This window comes from Macrosteles quadrilineatus, unplaced genomic scaffold (assembly GCF_028750875.1).
Source record: "Macrosteles quadrilineatus isolate MER2022 unplaced genomic scaffold, UCM_ALF_1.0 Scaffold_2__2_contigs__length_208266976, whole genome shotgun sequence".
Lineage (NCBI taxonomy): Eukaryota > Metazoa > Arthropoda > Insecta > Hemiptera > Cicadellidae > Macrosteles > Macrosteles quadrilineatus.
The window spans coordinates 179,766,863-179,789,584 of record NW_026542595.1 but is presented as its reverse complement, the minus strand read 5'-3'; the positions used below and the strand labels follow the sequence as shown (position 1 = coordinate 179,789,584).

The 22,722-nt window shown below is 35.0% G+C and overlaps 1 protein-coding gene across 2 annotated transcripts in view; it reads right to left on the bottom strand.

Moving 5' to 3' along the window:
* LOC128987024 (uncharacterized) overlaps positions 1 to 13,039 on the bottom strand; it is a 42,329-nt gene extending 29,290 nt beyond the window's left edge. Inside the window, exons 1-3 of one of the 2 annotated variants that reach the window (XM_054407680.1) lie at positions 12,835 to 13,039; positions 10,983 to 11,080; positions 8,260 to 8,414 (exon numbers count right to left, since the gene is read on the bottom strand). In XM_054407680.1, coding sequence (XP_054263655.1) covers positions 8,260 to 8,414; positions 10,983 to 11,080; positions 12,835 to 12,919 — 338 coding nt within the window. In that variant the 5' untranslated portion in view covers positions 12,920 to 13,039. Of the gene's footprint in view, positions 1 to 7,689; positions 7,725 to 8,259; positions 8,415 to 10,982; positions 11,081 to 12,834 lie in introns of those variants that run through there. The other variant, XM_054407681.1, reaches the window with a different exon arrangement.
* Between the last annotated feature and the right edge of the window lie 9,683 nt (positions 13,040 to 22,722).

Here is a 22,722-nt window from a genome sequence, read left to right as displayed (position 1 = left end):
TTATTGTATTTTCCTTCTACGGGATGGCAGAGTAGTACTTCTTCCCAGGTCCTTTTTTTTAAGTTTTCTCTTAGTTTTTCTAGGTTTTGACTTGTAATAGATCTGGTCATTTTTTTTATGGGTGGGTCAAGGTGAGGTAGGAAATTAGATAGCTTGCAGATGATGGATTCATGGTCGGAGAGGTTATTGTGACATGTGGAGGCTGATATTTGGCGGGGGTTGATATTAGTAGCACATCCATCGATGCAGTTTTTTGAGAGTGGGGTAATTCTGGTGTAAGAGGTTTCTATTAGTTGTAGGTTGTGCGACTTAAGTACATTTTGCAGGCTTTTGACTTCTTTATCTTGGCTGTTCTGGAGTTTGACGTTAATGTCTCCTATTAAGAGAATATGTTTATTGCGGGTCGAGTGTAGTTGAAGAAAGTTGTCAATTTTTTGGAGGAAGAGGTCAAGGTCTTGGTCAGGCGAACGATAAAATCCAACAATGGTCAGTTTTTGTTTTTTTCTATTAAGTTCTATTGCTGCTAGTTCGATGGTAAGTTCTTGGGAGAAGTTGTGAGTTTCTATTTTATGAATTGAGGTGTGGCTAAATTAGGGAAAATGTCAATGTCAATGTGCTGTCCTTTAGTGGATTACTTTGTTGATCACTGAAGTTGTTTCTTGTGCTACCATACTCATTATATATTAAAGTTAACCCTTTTACTGCCAACCGGTTTTTTATATGTTACTTGAAAAATGCCGGGTCTAAGGTAAGACTAATATGCGAAGACTGCCAGGCCTGATTTGAGGAAAATTCAGTATTTCACAAAAACTTGTGTATTTTTTTATTTTCTATCAGAATTTGATAAATAAGGCCTTGTTTTGTTTCTAATAAACAACCAGTCTTCATAAAAACATATAATAATTATTATAGTAAAAAAAAATTTTTTGGACATAAATTTTATATGGTCAAAATTTTTTTTATATTTTATTTTTTAGGTTTGGCGTATAAAAACTATACCTAAAACAAACACATGCATAAATGTAATTATTTTAGTTTGTAGAAAAAATCCAAACAATACCTGGAGACAGAGTCACACAACATCCACATTTTGATGCCCCAACGATGGTGGTGCTTGTTGGGCAGGTATTGCATAATTTGCGAATGACTCTTAGTGCCAACCAGGCTTTCGTCAATTGATATCTCACGATGAGGGGTGTAATAAGTCCTAAAAATCCTGTTTGCATGATCCAATAGGGGGTTAAATTTAGCACAGGGGTCATAATTTGGATCACCTGGTTTAGCTAAAGTGCTATTGTCGACTATGTGGAAAAATTGCAATATACACTCAAACCTGTTCCTACTAAACATTTTTCCAAACCAAGGTGTTTGAAGTGATGATTTTGTCGACCAATAGCTTTGAATAGTTGGCTTTCTTACAAGACCCATATTCAAAATTGTGGCAATGAAGGCCTTCATTTCCGGCAGGGTGACATTTTTCCAATCCCTGGCACGTGAATTTGGAGTCAAGTTATGTATATGTGCAGTGATGTAGTCCCTGGCATACTGGTTGGTCCTTAGCACAAAAGAATTCAGGAGATTTACAGTAAAAAATAAATTAAAGTACGATATTGGAGGTGCATCATGTGGGGGACAATGTTTTGGCCCAGGCAATTCGTCAAAAGGAAAAGTGTGGTCAAAACTAGGATCGTTACCTTCATCAAGGGGATCCCATCCAAGATGTTCATCAGCGTCAGGGTCATTTAGATTAGCATAAAGTACATCTTCCATTTCCATTACATCACCTTCTGGAATTGTGAAGTTGTTTACCATCGTCAATAACTTCGTCGACTGTACTGTGGACATTAGCAGTGGGAGTAGGCCTAGGCCTATGTCTAGGTTGGGGGATTTCATCTTCTGAGTCGTCAGAGGGGTCTGAATTTACCATGTAATCAGGGTCTTCGTCCGTATCGTCCTCAAATTCTGGACCTAATCCTTCACTTTCAGAATCTGAACTGGGTTCTGAGCTCAACTCAGAAATATTGTCTACAAAACTATCGCTCACATCACCATCGTCAACATTCACACCGTCACCCAATAGGTTGTTTATTAATGTATTTTCACTCACCGGCGACCTATTTCGTCTATTACTCATTTTTACTAAAACTCAAACTAACCAAACACATGCATAAATATAATTATTTTAGTTTGTAAAGCATGCATAAGTTATTACAAACAAACTTTCATGCCCTTACCTTCATCACAACATTACTTTTCTAGCACTAGTAAACACAAACAATAACAAACACCTTTCCATTCGCAAAACTCAACTAAACACAGATGACAAACGATCTAGACACAGTAGAGAAGGAATCAGCAACGCACAGACCAAGAGCAAACTCAAACTATGTAACTTCATTGGTTATAGGCTCATACCGTATAAAATCGTCTGTAAACAGCTTCGTTATAGTCTGCAAATAATCCGAGTCGAATTTGGAGGGGTTTGGAAAGCATATAAGGCCAGTAAGTTAGAAAACATTGACGTGCTTTATAACGCAATTTTGGCCCGATAGCCAACGAGCGTTATTGCGCACGTCGGCCATTTTAGCACAAACCCCGACGTGCGCATTTGCGCTCGTCGGCAGCAAAAGGGTTAACATAAAAAAAAAACTTAATACTAAATAATGAATGAAATGAAATGAAATATTACAAACATATTAAACATACTCCCTTAGAAGATTTCTCATCCCTATGTAACAGCTGAAGCCAATTTTATTGTTAGTTCAGTCCGAAGCACTGTAGAGGTTGTGTTTTCTTTATAACTTGTTTCTTGTTATTTCAGTTGATTAAAACCTCGTTTAACCAAATAAAACGATCAAATCATAAACAATAACTCGTCTCCTACTTATAAAAACAAAGAGTAAAGCACAAATCATGAAATTAACCCTAGAACAATAAAACCAAATTTCGTCGACACTAGCGATCACTGATCAGTGTCACCGGACACCAAATAGAGACAAAAAACAAGCTTCAAAATTTACAATGGGATGAGAAGTCTATTTGTGTTGGTTAGTCTATGGTTATTCTGACAAGTTATATTTTATCCCTTATTTGATTCTTTATAATTTATTTTTGTAAAAAAATACAACCGACTTCAAACGCTCTAAAAAGAATGAAATAATTTCAATAAAATAAACTTTTGTATTTGGCAAGCTCACGTATTTTAAGTCGGCGCGGCTCTATGATGATTTTTGATACAAAATTGAATGAGGGTGTCCATATTGCAGGTGACTATCTATAACTAAAGGTGTTAATCTGCATGTCTTTTTCATAGTTATGCGTTAAGTGTTATTTTATTACCGTAATCAGAGATCGGCATTATAGTGGTATTAACGAGTATCTTTAAAAAGCGTATAACGCATTTAAATGTTTCTTAATTGGAAAAGTAACGTTTTAATACTAAACTAGCTTCTTTTCCCTATCATAATATCAAACAAAATTATTTTCCTATTCATATAGAACATTTGTGTGTGTTATTTTCATAATGCATTTATTCTGAAGAAGGCCTAAACATAAAATACAAGAAGATATTTCCTTTAATATATAAACGAAACAGTTCAGTATCTGTTTTTATATATTTATGTTATCCAGCTACAATTTATTAATTTTCAAAATACACACACAATATTTAGTTTCAATCATATTTGCAGTTTGAGCCGCGCCGACTTGAAATACGTGAGCTTGCCAAATACAAAAGTTTATTTTATTGAAATTATTTCATTCTTTTTAGAGCGTTTGAAGTCGGTTGTATTTTTTTACAAAAATAAATTATTTCATGATTTTTAGTGACTGTATAATTTTTTATATATTAATTACTTGAGGATTTTTGATAAGCAAAACTGTTTGACACAATCAAAAGTTCCACAGAACAATCATTATTTTAAAACTGCTTGAGTCACCTGTTCAGGTTAAGGAAAGAGTTGTCCATTACATTAGGCCTAATGAAAAACTAATTGTCTTTTCTAGATACATTGACATGTCAGACATTATCGTTTCCTGCAATCGGTGTACTTCTACATTATAAAAAGAAATGCAGTAACGTCTCAAGCCTTTTGGAATGAAAGTTATTCCTCAGCTACCAGCACTAAAAAATCTCTCAAAAGTGGAAAATTGGTTGTTAACACGTATAGTACCTTTGGAAAATATTATATAAAAGATCTGTTCTGCTTAAAGTAAAGCTTAAAGCTTAAAGCCTAGTCGAAATTGCAAATCATCTTCCTCTAGGACTTTCCGAAGCAGGCATAATAGTATTGATATGATATAGTAACTGGGTAGAGAATATTAATAAACATTCCACATCTGCAAATGAAATATGTATATGAAAGATTGGTTCAGCTAAAAGTGGTGCAAGGAATAACTGCATTTAATTTATATTTAGAATTGTTTTACGAATGCTTTGGTTTTCACAATACACCTTTATTTGCCAATATCATACAGCTATTCACTGAAACATATATGTTTTTGTAAGTCAGAATATTCAATACTAATTAGGGATGGACGGGTCCCGAAATTTCGGGAATTTTTCGGGAAAAAAATATTCCCGATTATCGGGACGGGATTACAATTGACTCGGGAATTTTTCGGGACGGGATTTGGTCCGATCGTCGGCGATTTTTCCGCTTCGCGAGTGCCGATAACGACGTTATTGCGAGCGATAGGTCCGCGAACGCAGGAGACGAAGTCCTACCGACGATCGCGCCGTGACCGCGAGTCATATGACGACGATCGCGTCGTGACCGCGAGTCATACAGACGATCACCCCGTGACCCGCGAGTCACAAGTTACTATAGGTACCTGTAAATTGTTACCCATTTTTTGGTTTTTATAGATCAGTGCCACAAATGGTAAAAATTGATTTCGTATGTCTTTTTTTTGGTAACTGCAATACAGTACTTTCTTTTTATGCACAGAAAAAAATCCCGTCCCGTCCCGTCCCGAAAATCGGGAAGGAAATAAAAATCCCGTCCCGTCCCGTCCCGAACTAAAAATTCAATCCCGTCCATCCCTAATACTAATAACAGAATTACTGTATACACAAATCAGGTCAAACGTTAAAATACATTTTTTATAGTAACCAAAACAAAATGCATTTTTCTCAATGTAATTCAAAGGCTTCATGGCAAGAAATAGTTTATTGATCAGTATGAAGCAACTGTTTCATTAAGAATTGTCTCTAGCTTCATTTAAATGGTTTCAACTAACAGCTGTAGGAATGTTATTATTATTTATTGCCTTCTCTGCACAAATGTAAACAATATGCACAAATGTAAACAAAACAAATGTTGAATATTTAAGGTTTTCAGAATATTTCACCGAAACAAATATTATACTTAAACATAATATATAAGGTACCAAATAGAAATTCTCCTGGTTATTTTGGTGGTGGAACCACACTGATCGGTAAAAGAATCACAGAGAAATTGATGAACATACATAGAAAAAAAAAAACATCGCCACAAACAAATTGAGAACCTCCTCCTTTGTTGGTAGTGGGGAAGTCGGTTAAAAATAGGCTAGTTGGATGTGACATCAAAGATACTACGTTTAAAAAATGTTGTCTCTCAGTTTGGCTTGGTAGATTAACAAGTTGGTCTGTTTTGGAACAAAGTATAGTAGTCATATTTAGTGTGGGCGTGCGGCCGCGCTAGGGCCCAGGGTGTAGGGGGGAGTGGTTATTTCTCCTTCCCAAAAACATCTGGCCCACACGGCTCTGGGGTTGTTCAGCTGTCTTCGTAGCTCACGGGGACACTCAAGGGCAACGTAACTTTCCGCAGTGTGAGGGTAACGGTTCATTGTAGGCACTTATGCAAACCAATCCCTGTCTCTGAGCACGGACGGTATGGTTATCTTGAGTGTGGAGGGTTCTTCCCGGAACCTCAATTGAGACAAGGGTGTCGCCACCTCTGGTGGATAGGTTCATCCGGGTGGGTCCCACTTCTATACCTGCCTCCTTTTGGGAAACCCTGATGGCCTGGCAGTGATGTTGGGTCTGACGGGCAAACGAAGTAGATCGGGTGCTGGGTCCGAGCCCGCCAGAGGTATCCGGGGATCTATCGCTCTGGTTATCTCTGGTTTCCCAGCAACTGGGTAAGGCCTCGATCGGGTAGTGGTGTAAATGGGAGGTTTGGTCCCCTTCCTTCTGGCTATTGATGGCGGGTTTGCCTGTCAGGGATTAGATAGGTCCCGAGTGTTGCTTGCACTAAATGCGTCGGGGCGCTCTACTATGGTCCTCTAGGTCCCGACCTAGTGGAACCCAGGTGGAGTGACGCTTAAACAAGTAGCCGGAAACCCTGGTTAGGATTGAGGGGCAACCCTCTTTCCGAAGGGTCTGCTTCGGCAGCCGGTGAGCCTGATGACCGTAAGTCATCCGCCCATGATGTGCAAAAGGTTGATGCGTAAGCTTCGGCCTACATCATGGGGCCCGGGTAAGTCTCACGATAGGTACCGGGGTGAGCCTGATGACCGTAAGTCATCCGCCCATGATGTGCAAAAGGTTGATGCGTAAGCTTCGGCCTACATCATGGGGCCCGGGTAAGTCTCACGATAGGTACCGGGTATGTAGTCAGGGGGCTTCGGCTCTCATGACAAATATTGAAATTGAAAAAAATTGAAAAAATTGTCTTCATGGCTAGGCGTAGTGGAGGGGGTGGGTGACATGTACACAGGATGGCTAGTAGGAACGGAACCGCGCGCCCAGACTACTTGCGCTTACTTTACAGTATACTATGTTACAGAAACCATTAACCATTATGTAGCCTATGTGGTGATTGACATTAATACACTTTCTCAACAATGTGTTCATTTTACTTTCTCCCCCTATCCCCTAATTTTGTATATGGAGAAAGTATTGTTTCATCAAAATATTCAAGTTTGAGTATTGAGTGCATGTATCCAGTTTGAGTCCCCATGGACCCATAAAAGTGGTTTTATAATTGTGATGTCTGTGTGTGTGTGTCAAATTAGAAAAAATTAAAAAAATTAGTGAAAATTAGAATTTTCACAAAAAAGGCCTGAATGATTTCCATAAAATTTTTGAATGTTATATCCCTTTAAATTCTTAACAAAATGGTAGGTCTATAACTCCCATTGCTATAAAAATTATAGTTAAAAAATTATTGTAACTTATGTTATTTTCCCATAAAAAATCCCATAACAGAAAATCGGATTTTCAAAAAAAGCCTGTTTTGCTTAAAATTAGTTTGTTATAGTCCTCATAGTTCTAAACAAAATAGTGCATCCACCTAAAATTGCTGAATCCACCTATTGTTGCTGTAAAATTTACGGTTCAAATTACCTATGCAAGTTTATTGGCGGGTTATTGCAACTTTTGTGATTTCCCCTATCAAATATCATAGTTACTCTCATCGCTACTCCCATGACAAATCTTGTTAACAGAATGTATTTATTTTCAAACACAGCTTAAAAATAGTTATGGAATGTCTACTTCTATCATTTTTCAAAGTTATAGTTACAATATAGATTAAAATAATTGCCCATAGTACTCACAGTAATTCACAGTAAAAAACTGTATTAGTTCTATAATTTCGAGGTTAAAACAAGAATAAGATTATTAACACAATCATTGATGTATACCAAAAAACTTTAAACTTTTAAATGTAAAAAGCCTAAATTAAGTTATAGGCCTAGTACCTGCAGTTATCTCAGTCACAGTTGTTTGGTAGTTTACCTTGATAATTGAAAAAATTGATGGGTGACATCACAGATGACAACTGTTTCTGTATCTCAATTTATGAGCAATAGATAGTTAATGTTGCAAATGTTAATTCTTTAACCATGATCATTTAAATCTTTTGTAGCAATCATGCGGACTAAATTTTAAAAATGTTAATATATTAAGATGACTCAGAACATTCATATGCATAATCAAACGTTTAAATGTAAGCTCACTGGTTATTGTAAGTTTTTCCAACCAAACCAGTAACACTCAGGCATAAACAACAAGGTAATACATGTACATGTACAGGTAATAACATGTAGGGGTAAAATACCTTTTACGGCGAATATCTCTCTTAACATTTTAAATAAAAATTAGCCATTTCATCTACAAATTTTAAGATAAAAATTAATGTGATGAAGATAAAAATGAATAGAGTGTGGATTAATGATCGGTATCTTTATCAATGACTAAGATCAATTTACTTATGTCTTATGTTACTTATGTGTTTTTACTTATGACTAGGATCAACTGCAAAAACTTACTGTGAATTAGCTATTGCTCGTAGCAGTTCCTCCACGAACGTATGCTTGGTCTGTTCAGAAGAAGCTAGTTCCAGGGCATTGAGGTTCTCCTGGTTTCGTACACTGGGATCTGCCCCCGCAGCCAGTAAAGTGCGAACAATGTCTGTTCGGTTTAGCTAAAAAATTTGATTATTTGTTGAAAACAGTATGTTATGATTATTTAATATTACACATTTCAATTGCAAATGTGGTGAGTTTTAACTACAGATAAAAAACATTTGAAGCAGTCAATGATACTGTACCGGTACAAAAGTTGTTGTTAGGCCAGCTTTTTGGTTTCAATGGCGAAAGTGAAAAGGTAAAGTAAGTAGGTAGGCTGTAAAGATTTAAAAATGTTGTTTTGTGGCAATAGTAGCTGATATTTAATACACAAGCATTATGTGTCAAATGAGGATTCAATTTTAATTTCCATTTCAATTTTTTTATCACACATCTTTATCAGAGCATTGTTCAGTGAGTTCTGTAGGGATTTTGAAATCTCATGCGTAAACATTATTCAATGACCGTTAAATTTGAAATACACTAAAAATCATTTCATATTAACTTTTTCTCTTATTGCAGCTTACAGTTCTTAAAACAAAACGTTCTAGAGGAAAAGCGTAAACACCAAAGAAAACATATTTCAAATTATCTTCATTCTGTCTACAGATAGGCCTACATTAATTTTAAACATTTGAAACAAGTTACAAACAAGAAACAAAGTTTTGTTACAGTTGCTTTGAGAAAAATATTTAAAACTAGCTGTACCCGCGGGCTTTGCCCCGTTTAACTTCTTAATTTTCAAGATGAGCTCGTTTGCATGGCTCAATCACGTCCTGGTTGAAGTTTGTTCGCTTTGCTCACTCACCTTTAGGTTGGAGCTCGTTTGCTGTGCTCACTTGCCTTCTGGTTTCGTTCGCTACGCTAACTCGCCTCCAGGTTGAAGTTCGTTCGCTACGCTCATTCACCTTTTGGTTGCAAATTAGCTGTTGTCATAAATTAAAAAAAAAAAAAAACAATAGTGCTGCACCCTGTTGGTAATCCTTGTAACTTTAATTCTATTGAACATCATAGAACAGAACCAACTTGTTTCATTGAAACAGCTGTTAAGATTCATCAATTCCTTTTAAATATGAAAAATCATAAGGTTAATATGGGAAACTCCAGAGCCACTGGGGCGGAGCCCGAATGCCCGATCAGAATAAAAACTACTTAGTTTTTCTATTTAATGCCCAAAGTATCGGTGTACCGAATTTCAGCCTCCTAGGAAAATGGGAAGTGGGAGAATTAGTGATGAGTGAGTGAGTGAGTGTGTCAGTGAGGGCTTTGCCTTTTATATATTTAGATATGTAAATCTAACATTCCAACAGTCATATTTAAATATTGAAAATTGCTATACTCGTTGGCATTTCAAGTGTATGAATATCAAATAGAGAAACATTAAAACATCAAAACCCTAAATGAGCCCACATACAAAACACTGTTTGTTTAAAAATTTCCAAATAAAAAAACATCTCAATATTCACAAGTGTCAAAACAAATTTTCTACAATAATAAACGTAATGATTGTTATAAAAAATGAACAACCGACTGCTTACAACCGACTGTTTACATTTCCCACAATGGAGACACCTTTATCACAGACCACACTTCATATTTGCTGTGCACCTTTTATCAGTAAGATCTTTACGGTGTTCTTTAGAGCACCAACTGTATTCTCAGTCTTTTTAGAAAATGAAAGTGTGTTAAAGTTTCCTCCTTAAGCAAAAGTGTGTTTCATATTAGGTGCATTCAAGTATCATATTAGGTGCATTCAAGTATATCCTTTTTGATTGGTAATGTTCAACTAGAATTTCATCTATTGATACATTTATATAATCCATTACGTAAATATCTGGGTGAGGAGGGTTAGAACAAAACAGTGATTTGGAATGAAAACATTTTTTGTAGCATCCCCAAGTAGTATTTAGGTTGATTGGGTCCTTGTCATGGGAGTGACCTTAATTTATATGTTACATCGCATTTAATGTAAGATGAACCTCAGGTACGACATGGGTAGAAAGTTTACTAACACCTATAGGCCTATATGTAGGATATTTTGTTAAAAATTACAAAACTAATTTAAAACATTATTAAAGAGTGATTTTTTTAGTGGTGCAATTTTTAAAAAACTGAATTTAAAAATAAAAATAAATTGTAATGACATAAAAATGCATTTATTTTAACGACATTGTAATGAGTAATGACATTAGGTAGGCCTAGTGTTTACTGTTGTGTGTCGAACTGATTCACCAAAGCTCGAAAACCTGACTCCATCTGATGGACGATTACATGGTCCTTAGATCAGACGAAGTAGACAGAAAGTTGCCCAAACTGATCTATGGTTTTCAAAATAAATTTGCACAGTTCGCAAAGTTCCTCTTTTGTAAGTCTATTCATGATTAGCCCACTATAGACACATAATAAGCACTAGACAATACAAATAATGAAATGAGAGGAGATAACAAACAAGTATTAACTGATTTTAATTTTATTGTTGTGTTAAGCAATGCTACCAACTTCAAAACCACACAACTAAAAAAATCACCTTTCATTAAGAAGAATTAATCTAGGCCTATATGCCTTACTTTTGCAGCAAAAACTTAAAAACCACACAACTAAAAAAATCACCTTTTATTAAGAAGAGTTTAATCTATATGCCTTACTTTTGCAGCAAAACACAGAAATGATCCTTCGTCCAGTACAAGCTCATCCAATAGTTTCCCCTTTTCCGCTTCACTTTCAACAGAGCTGCTTTTGCTGCCTTAAAAAGAAGGATTATTTAGTAATTTTGGGTTTATAGAATTGATACTTTTTTTTATAACTTATTGCCTAAACCTGATGAATAAACAGAGGGAACTTCACAAAAAATGTAAAAAGAAAGTTATGAGTCGAGAATAATAAATTCTCCCGCCGCAGCAAACCTGCAGACTAAGCGAATTCCCATTTGCCTGATTGGACTTTCACTTATTTACCAAGTTATACATCCATAAGCAAGCAAACTAAAGATTATGAAGGTAAAGTGTAGGCCTAGGTTATAGTGAACCGAGTTGTTTATTTATATATTAGCCTACATATTACGAATACGATATATTATCCAGGCTGTTTTTGCTACCTATTAAAATAGTGGGTTAAACCAAACAAAATAATGATTTAAATAACAATTTTCTGGTGAGGAAATATCATAATAGTCAGTAGATTAACACAAGTAAATAAAACTTTAACCGATCGTAGTTTTTTTAATATTTGTGTGTCAGAAACCTTGACCTTGTGTGCAGAAATATTTGACCGGCTTATGATTCGCCAGCAGTTAGAGGAAGGCTATTTCTATAAAGAATAACTTTCAGTTACCTCGCGATTTTAGGCTAGTGGCGACTCATACAAACTTGTTATTGTTCAAGATCCTCAAAATCGACAATCTCTTTATTTTTACTTGTGGTGTGCGAAGTTGACGCTGAGGGCAACTGGTAATTTATAGGCGCAGGGGTAAGGTTAGAGGGGAAGTGTTGCAAACAGCGTAGATGTATCCTACTGAAACACGTTTCTTTCTATGGTTATCTTTATCTGTTGGAAATAATATTTATGTTGTAAACACTATGAACTGTTTGAAAACTTACTGTTATTAACCTTAACTTACTTTGAATCGTTTTGGTAGGTACCTAAATCGGTTAGCCTTACTTAGGGTATTCTATGTTTATGCGTTCTTCCTCACGTTCGATTCACCAAATATTGTCGTCGGAGCTTATGTTTATGTAACTAAATGCATGACGTTTTGTAGCATTACTGTTTGAAGAACTAAGAATTTTTCTGCAGAAACTAAAGTTGTGGACTTAAAATAGAAATAACTTTTCTGAAAAAAAAAACAAATTTATTAACTTCATATTATAGCTATTTTTTGCAGAAACTGATACAGGTTAAGTGTAAGAAAGAGCCATGTGGCCCTTTGAACTTTGGCTGTGAAAATTCTGTGACATGCCCGTAAGTAAGCCTAGTTCTGCTTTAGGGGTACCTAAATATATTGTAACCTAAACTGTCATTATCACAGCACAGTGTGGTTTCACTCCCGCTGTTAAACAAGCTTTATAGATAAAAATAGTTTGGCAGCCAGAAGATCAACCATGGAAATGGTACGGTAGCCTAATAGGACTAGTGATAAGCTAATCGTAGAGAGTGATTATCTAGAGTAACTTAAATTAGGTAAATTTCTAACTTAGCCTAAGTACAAAGATTTGCAAATTCAATCACACCAAAGCTGTACCCACATATAAGCCAATTATTTAACCGGATGGTTGAAAAGGGGATGGTTCTTGATTGAGAACTCCTTTAAGACCTTAGTAAAATAAATCCACTCTAGTTAATCCCATATTCAAAAATAAGGGGGTCTGTTAACTCTAACAAAGTTTTGGAGCATAACTTAATAAGCCCAACATGTATAGCCTATCCTTATACTCTATTAGTCTATATAAACTAAATAGGACTACGCCTATTGTCGAGTTAAATCAAATGATTTACACTTACAACTATCTAAGATAGTTTTGACTATGTCAGTCCTTCCATATTCAATTGCAGTTCTCATGTCATCGTGTATTTCTTCAATTATCATTTTCTAACATCAGATAAAACCTACGGTGAAATAGTTGGGCTTGAGATAAGTAACAAATCGATGTTTTAAACTAAGAAATTCTTACACATTTTATGCAAATAAGTAAACAATATCAGACGAAACAACAGTTTCAGTCAGATTCAGATACAGTAAACAGTAGTTACAGTTACAGACAATGACAATAGCATCAACCAACCAGAGCAAAGCACACAAGACACAAACAAGACTAAAAAGAAAATAGGCTAATGAAAAAATATACCGGTGGTAAACTGAAAAGAGAGAGACTAGAGAGTAAATCGGTAATAAAACCATAGATAAAACCATAAAACACTAACCAACACAAGTAGACTTCTCATCCCATAGTAAATTTTGAAGCTCGTTTTTCATGTCTAGTTCATGTACGCCACACTGGGCGCTAGTGTTGACGAAATTTTGTTTATATTATTTTAGGGTTATTTTTTTGATTTGTGCTTTACTGTTTGGTTAAATAACTAGGGGACAATTTATTGTTTATGATTATATCGTATTATTTGGTTAAACGAGGTTTTAAATGACTGTATTAACGGGAAACAAATTGTAAACAAAACACGACCTCTACATAAACCGTACAGAACTAACAATAAAATTGTCTTCAGCTGTTCCATTAGGATGAGAAATCTACTAAGGGAGTATGTTTTATCATCTAGCCTATGATAAAACATACTCCCTTGTAAAACTACTCAATACCGCCTGCACTCAGTCGCGCAGTCCTGCTTCTAATTGGCATTGATTTTAGGAACTAGTGAAGATAAAAGATGTAAGTAAAAATATATTAAATAATCTTAACGACAAAAAATTAATTCAGCTCCAGCCATTCCATATAAAAAACTAACCATCATAACTAACTAAGTTCCTGAGTAATTGATGGTAATTGGTTGATAGCCAGAGGTACCAGATGGTTGACATCCCACCAACGTTTCTTACTGTTAATACTGTTCGATGAAATGGCGGGGATGCGGAATACTATCCCCCGGAAAACTACCCCCCCAGGTGAAACGTGACGTCACAAAATCTGCTAACTAACCAACATGGAAGCCGTATCCGCGACTGGAATACTACCCCCCTAGACAAATCATGCTATGTAATTTTAATTTTAATTAGAGTAATTCAGTTGGATAATAGAAAAGACATGTGGTGAATATAAAACAGATTTTTGAAATGTTACAGCAAGTTTGGTTGGTTAGGTTAGGTTAGATTAGAACTGTTTGACAACTAAATTTTAATGTCCGTGACTGGAAAACTGTCCCCCCGGTCTCTGACGTCAATATGAGGTAGAAACCTGCTTGGGGGGGTAGTTTTCCGGGGGGCAGTCTTCCGGCGACCCGAAATGGCGACCATACATAGTACAATAGTCAATGACAGTAGGTATTTTAAGCCAAGTATGAATGGAGATGAGTGTAGGATGAGTGGCGCGATCTTGTAGTCTTGTTAGTGACTAAGGCTGACATTGCTCAGACACAGCTGTTAATTAATAGCCCATACAGCTAATGGCAACTAACGGACCTACAGTTTATAGTGGAATCCGAACCACATTTTTTCCTTGGTATATACGAATTGGTCTATTTATCAGGATAGTACTGCGGATAGTCGTAGTACTCACTCGTGCGGACGTTAATCCACACCAGGGAGTATCACATCTACAGTGCATGCCTATAAATATCCACAATTCGTGACCTCCTAGTAGTTGGATTACAGAACGACGCCACACCCGTCCCAGTCAACGTTACATGTATGTCGATGATTAAAGACGACCCCAGCTCCCCTAAAACCAACCCTAGAGTTTACAATAAGCTGTCATTTCAGTTTATTTTGGCCAAAAAATTGAAACAGTCTGTGGGAATCAGTAATATAAATCAGCTCACTCTCTTAGTGGCTCATTTTGACTACTTGCATTTAAATTTTAATTATAGCTACAGCAAGAGAATTGAATGTCTAGTTTCATCAACAGACAGAGGTTCAACACAGTTCTCGCTCAGAACTCTAAATTCAGGTTAAAATTCATCTATCTAAGTCATAAGAGTGCGTTACAGTTTTAATGGTCAATGAGTCCATTGAATTATATATCATTAATTATAATTAATAACCAATTGAGATGGGAACGCTAACCCATATATGAGTGAAGGATAAGTTTGGAATGAATCTGGAATAAGATTAAATTTTAAAAGTGTCCTTTAAAGCACGATATGTTTTTGACTGCTATAATCTGGCAATTCAATCATCATTGCTCTCTGATCTGTCGTGAATACAGTAGCTAATTCATAACGAATAAATCCTTTGTGTGCACTACAAATTAGTATCGATAACGATTGATCAATATAAATTGTCTGGGTAGCTGAGTAGTTATTTTGTAGATGTGCGTTGGTTCTGTTGTATTCGAAGCAAGATCGCTGGGCCCAAATTTCAAGTGTACTTTTACTTTACTGTACAAGACCAGGGTGTGGGCCATTCCCTGACAAAACCCGTATACAATGCTAATAACGTAGACATACGAAAATACAAATAAAATAGATCGGCCAATTGACAAGAGGTAGAAGAGTGAATTTGGTAATTCTGAGCAATTACTTGGTCAACCCCAATTTTTTTCATATTTTACTACGGTCATCAGGAGGTTCTCAGAAAGCAAGAAACATATAATTCAAGGCCCGCAAGGCCATCGTACAGGTTGCCGAGCGAAAAGAAGGTTCAAAGTCCAAGCGATAACAGTGGCTTGCGGGAGACGCGCGGAAGGCCAGTTGTGACAGTACCGTTATGGCTATGGCTAGTGGTTCCTCCGACAATCCTTAAGTAATTAATAACCTAACTTAACCTAACCTAACCTAACTTTTTATGTTTTTTTTAGTCTCAAATACATCTCTAAGGCCAATTGTAACAGTACCGTTACGTTAGGTTAGGTTAGGTTAGATTAGGTTAATTAATAACCTAACTTAACCTAACCTAACCTAACTTAACCTTGCGGGGCTTGAATTATATGTTTCTTGCTTTCTGAGAACCTCCTGATGACTGTAGTAAAATATGAAAAACATTGGGGTTGACCAAGTAATTGCTCAGAATTACCGTGAATTTAGCTCGAAAATCCCTCTCTATTTAATCTCATTAAATCTGGTGTTTATTTATTTATTCTCAACGTCAAACACCATTTTACAAACAATACATTATACAATTCAATACATTAGCAAGTAAGCAATAGCAAAAGTAATTCTAAGGTAGCATAAGGTGTTGATGGGTTAAGAGTAAGGAGGCCCTGAAAATAACCATTCTCGTTTTTCATTACCTTTTGCGGTACGATGCCATAGCTTATAATGTCATAGCTTATAATTGCGAATATGTTGCATAGCTTATAATCTTGAAAATGTGGCATAGCTTATAATGGAAAATTTAAATTGTTCCATAGCTTATAATCGTAGAAATGTGGCATAGCATATAACGGTTTTCTTAAAATGTGGCATAACTTATAATGGTATAGCTCAAATGTGCTGCAGCTTATAATATCTCGTTTGTTCTATAGCTTATAATTTTAAAAACGTGGCATAGCTTATAACGTGCGGGAATTACGTCATAGCGGATGGGACAGCTGATCGATCCTGAGTAGACAAAAAAATTATCGTGCAATGGTCCTCAAATTATCGTATGGACTAGCAGCCGCTACTCGGCAATAAGAAGTTGCGTTAAGTGCAGCCAACGTAGCAAAACCAAAAGTATTTCAATTTTTTTCTACTCCTGGAAGTAGAGGTAATACCAGAATATGACCTCACTTTCGGCGTTTTTGGACCTAGGACTTTTGAATTTTTTTGGCGAAAAAACACCCAAAATAGGTAAAATATGATGGTTTTACCCTATTTTTGGCGTTTTAGAGGCTATATGGGGGCATTTTTTGGTTAAAAAATGTTATTAATACTGAAAAAACAAGCCTGGAAATGAAGAGCTTTTTTTGACCACTTTTTTTAAAACCCAGCTCTCGGCACGTGAACTCGGACGCGCTCCCAACCCATAGGTTACTTCTGATCCCCAGCGATGACAAACTAAAAGTCTTATGAAAAAATGTTAGAAACAAAAATTGAGGAACATCTAATCATCTATACTTCTTCCACTGAAAGTTTTTCTCTGACTGAAAAATAAAAAAAATCCTCGCTTACTTACTTTTTCATGTTTGCTTTGAGTAACCTTTTTATATTTTCCTTAATTAATAATTATACAGTGGCATAAATTAAATTATATTTATATTGTATTAAACAGTAGTTTATGTAGAATTTTAATATATAAATTTTATGCTATAAATATTTTTTTTAGAAGCTAGACAAACATGTAAGTGATAGAAGGCGCATCACTTTGAACATCGTCATGCCCCCGACAGTGCCGTGCTGGTAATACCTAGAGTTTGAAACTATTGCTATTGTTGAAATTATATTATAACACATTTACATACAAAAGAAACTGGTAAATGGTTTTAAATTGTTTAACTTTTTATGCTGTATTATTATGTTGAAGGCTATTTTGGTTGCTGGAATTTTAGCTGTTTTGTTGTATATCAAGCCTTTTTTTTAGATATAAGTATTTTTAAACAATAAATCAGACCTTTATTTACTAATGCTATTATTATATTACAATGCATTGGCATACAAATGAAAATGGTTTGATTTATTTGTACTCATATAAAATAATATAATTCTTTTGAGTTATAGGGATGTCTGGTGATTAAATCACAAATTTAGAATATTTAATAATGGCCTTTTAAAATAATGGAATTAAGTATAGACTTATAACATTTTCATGATAACTGTTTGATTTATTTGTACTCATTTAAAATAATGTTAAAATAGTATTTGATTTTTATGTTGTATTATTGTTTTTTGTTGTTTAAAAGTTGGAACTAACATAGTGTACCTAAATTTAACCATTTGTCGTATCTCAAGCAGTTTTTGAGAAATAAGCATTTTAAAACGATAAAGTCACACCAGTAATGCATGGAGTTTGTAACCATTACCAACACTGATATTATGTTATAATACATTGTCATACAAATGGAACCATTTAATTTATTTACCAAATGGTACTCATATAAGTTTTAGATTTTTACATTTTTACCCTGTATTATTGTTTTATATCAAAAGTTGAAATCAATGTAGTGTGCCTAAATATGTTTATTTACTGTATCTCAAGCAAATAGATAGAATAGGATAAAGAGGTGTTTTTGGTGTTTTACCTATGAGAATAACATGGGGAGATTTTAAGCCACTTTTTAAAAAATCGTGCTTATTTATACATTTCTATATAAATGTCCAACTCCAAAAATATTTTCAATCCATATTAATGTCTGTATCATGTGAGATTTGTACCAGTTGGTTTGAAATATTTATAAATTTAATGTGTTGCTGGAATCACCTTAAATGGCAAGAAACACATAGTGTTGGGACCTCTGGTAAAATATTGGATTTTTTCTAGTTTGGATTAAATATTTGTGAAAAATTGAAAAAATATGTTTTTTACTCAACTATTTTAGCGTCTTGAAACATGTATTACCGAGGAATCAGGCAAATATTTCGTGCCGAAATTATATTTTACCTTACGTGAGAACTTGGAATCATTATTTAAACTCAGTCCTGCTCCACAGTATCATTGCAGGCTTGCTTCTTGTCACAAGTGGTGAATTGTGTACAGTTTATGTGTGGTGCAAAGACTGGGTTTTCTTTTTAGTTGTGACCAGCTCATTCCTAAGATGCTAGATGGTATCCACTTTGCCTCTGAACATAAGCAAATTGTAATCTTCAGTTTAGGACTTAAAATTAATGTCGGATGCGATGCCTCTTTAATCGGAAGTTTGGGTTGTGATGAGCTCAACCCCTATCACCAATATCAGCCGAGATCCATTGAACTATTATGTGTTATTGTACTTTGTGCTGATTAATATGTGTTTGGTAAATTAGCATGGCACAACACACAATCCCACATCTTGCTAATCGTAGTTGGTAGTTTAACTTAGCAACGATAATAACAAATTATTATGTCATTGCATTATTATGTCATGTCGGGGGTCTATTTGGTGGTCAAAGTAGAAGTAGGGAGCATTGACTTTCTACAATCATGATGAGATATCCAGCCAGAGCCTCAGACTGTAATAAAAAAATAGATGAAAATGCAAACTCTAAAGGCCCTGACGACCATGTTGTATACTTCCAGGCTGGAACAACCTTTACTTGGAATATTGTATATAAATTGTTTGTATACATAAGACTCTTGTAGTGAATGTACTCTTTGATGAAAATACAAAATAAAGATGAAAACTACTTTATGCAAAGAAGAGAAAGTAATTGTGAAGGGTAGCTACAAACAATTGCATTTTAGTGAGCAATGAAAGTTGCTATAATTATTGGGATTGTTTTGGGTAAGTTTATAGATATGCATTGTGTTTACAGGAATTAATCATAGTGGGGATGCCATTTACATCGAGACATATCGATTTAGTTAAAGTGATAAAACGAAGACCATGATAGTGGTGGATAAAGATTTTATTTGTTGAGCAATCGATATGAGAAGGAGTTTCTTGTTAAACAATAACCTGGAAAACCAATACAACATAATGCACTGTCATCCCTCATTGGTATTGTAACTTACAAGCTCTGTTGTTCTTTACTCATTTTCAAAAACATATAAATTATAAAATAAGCCATTTTGTTGTTTATGTTACTGTTATGTATTGTAAGTGTATATATTGAAATAAATGGTTAAATAAATGTAAGTTGAAAAATGAGCCTTATTTTGTCACTAGTTTATTTACATTGATTTGAATCACATTTTTGAACTAACAGATGATTAAATTATTAATTGCATAACATTTGAAACATAGAGATACAACATTTACATTATTAACTGGAAACTATAGATCTATATTATTGTATGAACATAATTTCTGTATTTCATATATGTAAAAGCAATGAGACCATGCTAAATTACAGGATTCAATAACAAAGGAAGCTGATATTGTGCTATATACCTGAGGGTGTAAATATAGAGGTGGGTATTTCCATAGAGACCTAATGACGAATTAGAATGTGAAAGTTCTATGGTAGAAATATCAAGTATGCAAGAGTGATCATCAGAGGTAACATGGTCATCAGGCAATTCATAGAGAGGGGTCAGTCAGGTTGAACTAGTATATTGCAGTGATTCATCCAATATAGATACAATAGTTACAAATAACCAGAACCAATTACTGGACATTGTAGTTACCAGTTTTCCTATCCTACTGTTAAAATATGAACCTCATTTTAATATGAGTTGGTGAGTTCATGCCCGGTAACATGAATGTAATAATGGTTCTATATGTATTTATCTTATTTTATGGTAGATTTCACTATGTGTGCTTACTCTATGGTAAAATTCTTTGAGATCATTTAATATTTAACACACTTAGATTAGTGAATAAATCATCAAAGTGCGATATAAATATGCTGGGTGAAACGTATTAAAACTTGCTTCCAGTTTATCTATTAAAGGATTGTCAAACGTCTCGGTTTTGCTAACTATGACCTGGTGTCCCGAAAAGGGCTCTTAAGACCATAAGATGACAATACATAAAGTTTGGACTATTGACTGTGATGTGAATTTATGCATACTTTGTCATACAAATTTTACACTATAGTATTTTTATGAGTTCTGACTGTGACTGTGATGTGAATTTGTGTGTATTTCATCACATAAATTTCACTCTATTTTCACTCATTTCACACCACTATTATGATGTGCTGTGCCTGCATGAGTGTGTTGAGCCATGAATATCATAGACTACCAAGCTTTAAGGACGTATGCTAGAACTGATCTAACCTCTGCCAAACCCTGAATACGAGCCTGGAGGCACAGACTTTGGACCAAGGATCAATAATTGTAAATAGACATACCTGTGTGATAGGATATAGAACACTGAAAAATAAAAATGTTAGAAACTTTAGTCTTTTACTTATTTACCCTTATCACCCTCTGTTTTGGAGGAAACTGCCTTACAACCAACATTATGAAGATTGCATTAATACTCATGATCTTGGTCATTATAAAATTTATCAAACATAAATCCGTATTTGCCATTATTCATAGACCTTTCCTTGTCTATTATGAAAAAGCTATCCAACACTGGTGGTAAAGACTTTTATATTGATGAAATGAAAAGTCATTATTAATATGATTGTTAAATATAAGGTTTAAAATTTATATTGCCTTGTTTGGATAATATTAGAAAATGTATGTTATCGCATAAATGTTTGCGTACTTTCTAAGTAAAAGCAGTTAATATTTTTATGTTGACCCATTGAGAGAAATTGTATACTATTTGTACTATAAAAAGTCTATTCATGCATATCAGTCCAGTAAAAGTTCTGTTACAATCGAGTCATAGGTCAGTCTCAATTGCATCCATAGTTTCTCAGTCAACCTGTCAGTCATTTGGTTACAGTCTGTTTTCTAACTCTTTATTAACCAATATTGCATAACATTTTTTATTTAAAACACAATATTCTATAAAATTTTCATTGGCCAGTTGTTGTTGATTGTTATAAACAGTACTTGATATACAAACACATACGTTGTCATCAGTCAGGCGTCCAAACAATTAAAAAATATCGTTGAGAAGAAATCGGTTGTTGTATTTAACAACATAAAGGTCGATTCACAAACGGTATGTAATAGTTTAATCATGTCACAGTGTATATGTTACACTCAATCTCCGAATTCGGACAATGTCCGAAATTTCTACCCACTCCGCGATGTGGATGGTGTGAAATACCCACGTCACGAAGTGAGCATTTTGTTCGGACATTGGCCGAAGTGAAATGCCCAGACCGCGTTGTGGGTAAATTGATTCACTCAAATGCCGAAGTCATAACGTTCTTCGGCGATTGAGCAAATCTAAAATACCCACAACGCGATGTGAGCAAGAGGGATTGCCCACGTCGGGTTGTGGGTATTTCTAGTTTGTGCAAACGCCGAATTTATGTTTAGACATGTTACTCCCACCATTTGCACTATCTGCTTAGGATGGACGGACCTGCACGTGCTTTGTGTTTCCTTTAGTGTTGCTGTTTTAAGGCTACCAAAACGCCTATTTTTGCAAAGCGGAATAAACATAATTTCAATGTATGTGTAATGGACCTTTTTATATTTTTGTTCCTATTCAGTAATTTGCTGTTTTCTTGTATTTTCTAAAATGCTATTTATACATTAAATAGTTATAATCACATACATAAATTTTATTTATTTTACCTAGTGATTGTGGATTTCATGTAGATTTATGGGTAGGCCTATACGGTAGTTTATATACTACTAGTCAGCGTTTGTGCAAACTAGAAATACCCACTACCCGACTTCGGCAATCACTTTTGCTCACATCGCGTTGTGGGTATTTTGAATTTACTCAATCGCCGAAGAAGGTGTTGACATCGGTGTTTGAGTAAATCATTTTACCCACAACGCGGTCTGGGCATTTCGTTTCGGCCAATGTCCGAAATAAAATGCTCACTCCGCGACGTGGGTATTTCACACTATCCACATCGCGGAGTGGGTAGAAATTTCGGACATTGGCCGAATTCGGAGATTGAGTGTAACATATACAACAACTGACTGTGACTGTGATGTGAATTTGATTAGTTGTGTGAAATGTGTGAAAATAGTGTGAAATTTTTGAAATTGCTTCCAGTTTATATGTTGTCATTAAGCAAGCGTTTAAAAATCCAACAATATCGTTGAGAAGAAACCAGCTGTTGTATTTGACGACATAAAAA